Source organism: Bidens hawaiensis, unplaced genomic scaffold (assembly GCF_021521415.1).
Source record: "Bidens hawaiensis isolate Kalapana, Puna unplaced genomic scaffold, B.hawaiensis_p1.1 tig00025763_1, whole genome shotgun sequence".
Lineage (NCBI taxonomy): Eukaryota > Viridiplantae > Streptophyta > Magnoliopsida > Asterales > Asteraceae > Bidens > Bidens hawaiensis.
Window position 1 is genome coordinate 175,795 of NW_027494122.1, and position 5,376 is coordinate 181,170.

Genomic DNA, 5,376 nt, shown 5'->3' on the forward strand with positions numbered 1-5,376 from the left:
ATTTTGTAAAACGAGTCATTAAAATATTTAACATTTTTACGGTGTTATCGATCGATATAATAAAACAAAAGTCCAGTGAACTAAAATGTACTGAAGTCATTATTATTGTTGGCTTTTAAGGATTAATATAGGTTTGAGCCTATAAAATTAAATAATAAATTTATTATAATTTTCGTTATTATCATTGGCTTTTAAGAATTAATATAAGTTAGCCTTTGAGGAAGTACAATTAAATAATAAATATAGTGATTTTTAGTATAATTATAGAGATGGGGATAGGGACGGGATGAGAATGCTCCATCAGGGTTGAAAACCAACCTCTGTTTTGTGTGCTATGCAACAACAGTATCACTTTGGGCTGTCAAATTGTATGAATAATGATAAACTTATAACCATGGTGCTTTTAGTATCAAGATAATCTTTGTAGCAAAGATCTACCTAATTGCTCCTAACATACATAACCCTGAACTATGTGCCAATCTAGATACAACCCTAGCTCACGAATATTCCATACTTCTGTTAACATCGAGTCCCGGTTCTGAACCTTCATTCAAGTTCTAAAGGTTCAACTTCACTAGTGTTTCAGCTTCAAATTCTTTTAGCTCTCAATGATAGCACTATCTCACCATTATGACCTTCCCTTCTTCTGGGCCCACTTGGGCCCGTATATGGCTAGGTGGGTCCTCCCAAACCGTCGATCAGCCAACTAAATTAGCATTCCATAATGAAAACAAATGTTAATGTGAATATAAACTAATGACATGTATAATATAAATAACAAAAGTACCTTCACAAGGCATCCACATGTTTCAAGCATGTCGGTTCGAAATGGATACTCCACAACCTATAAAATAATAATTAAACGCAAGACGTTATGAACCAATTAGATTATAAAAAAAATAAAAACAAATAACTTACTATAAACGAATCCTCCCCAATCACAGATGACTCTGCAATTTGTTTCATTAAAATTTCATAGTCCACTAGCATATACGGAGGTGTGACACTTATATAATCAAACGGATCGCCTTTTGTGCGCTCCAAATAAGTTTCCACACGCACAGTATGTATAACCGAATTACCAAAAAACCCGGTCCATTCCAAATTAGGTTTTAGCACATCAGAAACAACCCATGGATCCATCTCCACAAAATGGACCTGCAAGACGTGCATTTCAAATTAATTTACTAAATACAGATTGCAGAGCATATGATAAAAGATTAAGTGATAATAATAATAATAATACCTCAGAGCATCCTCGGCTGATAGCCTCTATACCAACAGATCCGGTACCACTGTACAAATCTAACCATCGACCCGGCCTCAAAGATGTAGGACAACCACCAGCAGCCTAGATAATGTAGACATATTATTATCTTTAGTTCGTTAGACAAAAGTATAAAATAAACTGTTTTTATTTTTATATTTAAAAATACTTAAAAGTAAATGTTACCTGCAAAATACCAAAGGCTGCACCTTTGACTACTTCCATCATGGGGCGGACATCCATGCTCTTTGGTGAGAGTAACTTCTTCCTTCGCGCTGTCCCTCCAAGAACCTATCATTTATAATTTCAATACACAACATTTGAAAATTCAGTCCAACGAGATACATAACTCAATATGAAGCTCACTGGCTCATACTTGGACCAGCTAGACAGAAGCAAACAGGGCATAAAAGCGCTCGACTTAAAAAGAGCATAACTTGTTCAAATACTCAACATATAAATTTGTTAACTTTTAAACACTAAATATAAGATATCTTCATCATTGCTGTCAGACATATTCAATAAATGTTCTGTTTGTACAAATACTCAAACCCATTGCTCAATCGATGGCTGCGTTTGAATAACTCAGACCCATTGTAATCGACGGTCCATTGTGCAAATACTGGTCAACTGCATAAGGTGCCACACGACACATAAGATCACATCAGACGGCATCATGGAATTGCATCTGGCGATGCAATCTCGTCACAACATAATGTAATGCGCTCCTGATGCGTGCATTTTAAAACCAAGCTTTAAGTAATGAACAAAAAGGTCTCAACTAGCCGGGTCAGGTGGCTGTGCACTTTGTCCAAACTATCAAACTCTAATTCCACTTTCTAGAGCCCTAACTTTGATTCAGACCGTTTTTCTCAAAACTTTGCAGTTTTAATTAATTTCCTTTCTTTATATAAAAAAAGAAAATCTTTGATTTTGAATTAGACATTTCACATTCTCTAGATTCCTAATCTGATTTTCATTTTGTTACCCACATAATGAATTAGTAAAACAGTTACATAGAAAACAAGAAATATAAAACAGAAGAATCAACACCTGAAGCAACTTATGAGTCTCCCTGGGCTCCGATGGTTGCTTCCCCCTTCCAGTCTTGTGCTGTTCGACTAAACAAAACCCAAATTCAATTCATATCCTTCTTAACATGTAAACAATCACATTTGCAAACCTTAGGGTCGGAGTCATGAACTCATCGGGATCAAGACCCTATTGTTTCAGTAATTCCCTCTTTTCGTCAGCAGAATTTGACGATTCTACAAAAAAAATAAGTCGAATTAATTGTTTGTTTGTTATGAATTTATGAAACGGAAGTTGGGTTTGGAAGCTTACTGAGAGATGAGGAGTATACGACGGTTGATGGTCGATTAGTGGTGGTGGGTGAACGGTGGATGAGAAGAGTATTGTTATTATTATTGCCATTGTTGGTGGTACGAAGAGGATGCCATGAGATTGGCGTTGGTAACACAGAGACAGCCATGAAATGAAACCTTAGCCGACCAGCCTCAGACCAGTTTCTTTCTCCTTAAACTTGTATATTGTTAGTTTTTAACCTTTACAGTTCTGAAGTTACTCCTTTCTAGACCCTCAACTTTCTTTTTTTAAAGAATAATCATATGGTGACCTTTATTAGTAGCGTATTAGCTTGTTATGCCCTTGGGTATATTTTAACAGACTTAACTAAGGGTTGTGCGTGGTTCAGTTCGGTTTTTAGGTATAATCGAAACTGAATTCATCGGTTTTTTGGATATACATACCATTCAGTTTCGATTTTTGGCTTTTCGGTTATATTCGGTTTCGGTTTGGTTATAGTCGGGTTTTTTTCAATTATGTGTAGACATTACCAAAAAAAAAAAAACATGAAGATGATAATTTTAAGCTTGTAAGAGTGTATTAGAGTACCACAAATCTACTGAATACAAAAACAAAAATAGGCGCATGTTACGTGTAACATTCGAATACAAAGTTGCTAGAGTAATAAAGTTTAAAATTCAACAAAGTTTTTAATAAAAAATTACTAAAAAGTTTAGTTCTAATCTTCATTCATCATATTGTTCATAGTCAAATTTTAGTATCAGTCTCGTAAACTTCATCAACATAAATCGGTTCGGTTTTCTTTAGTAATTTTCTGTCACACCCCATCTACGGCCTGGACGTGCGACCAACAGTTGGTACCGTTTTTGTAATTATATCAGAGTTACGGGTTTGTGCAGAAAATATACTTGCATGGATTAAAATAATATTATTTACATTAACAAAACACGGGATATAAAAGTTCCCGGTTAGTGTTTACAAAAGATATATTATTTACATAAATCACCATTCAAATTTAATGTTTAACAAAAATGATCTGAGCCATCAGATCGCCTAAATGTCACTTCGATTCTTCAAGCATGGCTAACCTTCATTACCTGTAAAACAGTTTGAAGATACGTCAACAACACATGCTGGTAAATAAGCTGACACGTAAAATATTTTATTTACTTAATTACCCCTCGAGACATAACTTAGTCCGGCCCATTGTGACTTAGGAATAATCAGGTTAAAAACGAAACACAATTATAAACTTAAGCTCTACTCGAAACCGCTCAACAAACACCACAGCGTTCGAGATTACTTAGCTACCATCAGTTTAAACATGATTGCCCTCTCTTGAACGTAACCTAGGTCCGGCCTATCGTGGAGGAGGAGTATAACCAGGTGTGGCGCAGTGTGCCCACCGTCTAACCACATATGTAAGGATCCAAGCAAACGTACACGACAACCTCAGGGCCATCTATTTCTTTTATTTATAATGTTTTAGAGATACGTAATCTCATGTAATCAATTTATTTGACTCGATAATACTTGTTACAAGAGTTGGGCGTATTCACCTTTTAAAGGATCAGCTTACTTCACTGATCGGTCTTTCTTTAGCTATCTCGGACCTATAGTACGAGTATAACATTTTGTTAATACCAGATCTTTAATCTTGCTTAAGACCTTTAGTCTCGTTTGTATAATTTTTACCTCGATTATATTTTCTTTATGAACCTTTAGCTCAGAATACTTTTTTTCTTTAACAAGTTTAAACCATTAGTTTTACTTGTTTATTATTCTTAAACACTACGTTTCTTCTTCAAGAAGAAATGTATATTTTATTTCTTTACTTATTATTATCTAAAATCATTTAAAAGTAATTATACTTCATTTATAACAAAGAATTATATTCTTATCTTTATCTTTATATTTTCTTTGTTTTACTTTATTTTGTTTATTCTCGAGGTATCGAGTATACCCAAGACTAGAGGTTAAGCCTTTTAATATTTTATTAATTTATTAATATTTTATTCGGGCATTATCCCTACCTTGGTTGGCTTATAAATCCCTAGACACTTGAGCAGCACTACGACACCTTTACATTTTCTTGAAAATCTTGATCAACACCTTCTTTTACGCAAAACGAGGTTCACAATCTTCACAATTTATCGGCACGCACTTCGATGCGGGACGTCGGGTCATCTCGGGATGGCACGTACTTCAATGCATCATCGTTGGTGTGTGGCACAGATTTCGAGGTACCATCGGTATTGGCACGGATTATGAGAAGGTCGGGCACGCTTTACGAGATAGAAAGATGTTATTTTCTGTAGAGAGAAAGTGTGAATGAGAGTTGTGAGTGAGAATGAGGGCTGATGCCCTCAATTTATCGGCTAACTCGGGTCCCCATCGCGATACGCGATGGTCTAATGGTAAAGCCGTCGCGTATCGCGACGTAGCTCTGATGAATCATCAGTAGCTTTGCTACGTGGCTGACGCTGTGCCACGTGGTGACACGTGATGGGACACAGTGCCACGTGGTGACACTTGGCGGGACACGTGTCTCACTGTCAAACCACGTCATCGCGATACGCGATGACGTTGTTTCCTGAGCGATCGCGTATCGCGATTAGACGAGAAAACAAATTTTTCCTTTTTAGTCTTTGGACTTTAAAAATTGACATTTTTTATCCGAAAATTTCACGATGTTACATTTTCGGTTTTTTTTTTTAAATGGAAAACCGAACTGAAACAGAAAAATTGGTTTTTCAAAAAAACAAAAAAAAATTAACCGTCGG

At 35.8% G+C, this 5,376-nt stretch overlaps 1 protein-coding gene across 1 annotated transcript; it reads right to left on the minus strand.

The window, feature by feature from the left end:
• Positions 1-466: 466 nt before the first annotated feature.
• LOC143572182 (uncharacterized) lies at positions 467-2,346 on the minus strand. The gene is made up of 6 exons (XM_077057404.1): positions 2,321-2,346; positions 1,454-1,558; positions 1,247-1,351; positions 919-1,158; positions 788-844; positions 467-706 (listed from the first exon to the last, which is right to left on the minus strand). The coding sequence occupies exons 2-6, from the start codon at positions 1,508-1,510 to the stop codon at positions 629-631; spliced, it is 537 nt and encodes a 178-aa protein (XP_076913519.1). The 5' UTR covers positions 1,511-1,558; positions 2,321-2,346; the 3' UTR covers positions 467-628.
• Positions 2,347-5,376: the final 3,030 nt, after the last annotated feature.

Excerpts from the sequence above, each read along its gene's own strand:
- LOC143572182 (XM_077057404.1), bottom strand. The coding sequence starts at position 1,510 with ATGGATGTCCGCCCCATGATGGAAGTAGTCAAAGGTGCAGCCTTTGGT. Across the intron at positions 1,352-1,453 it reads CAGCCTTTGGTATTTTGCAG|GCTGCTGGTGGTTGTCCTAC; the intron begins GTAACATTTACT and ends TACATTATCTAG. Across the intron at positions 845-918 it reads TTGGGGAGGATTCGTTTATA|GTTGTGGAGTATCCATTTCG; the intron begins GTAAGTTATTTG and ends ATTATTTTATAG.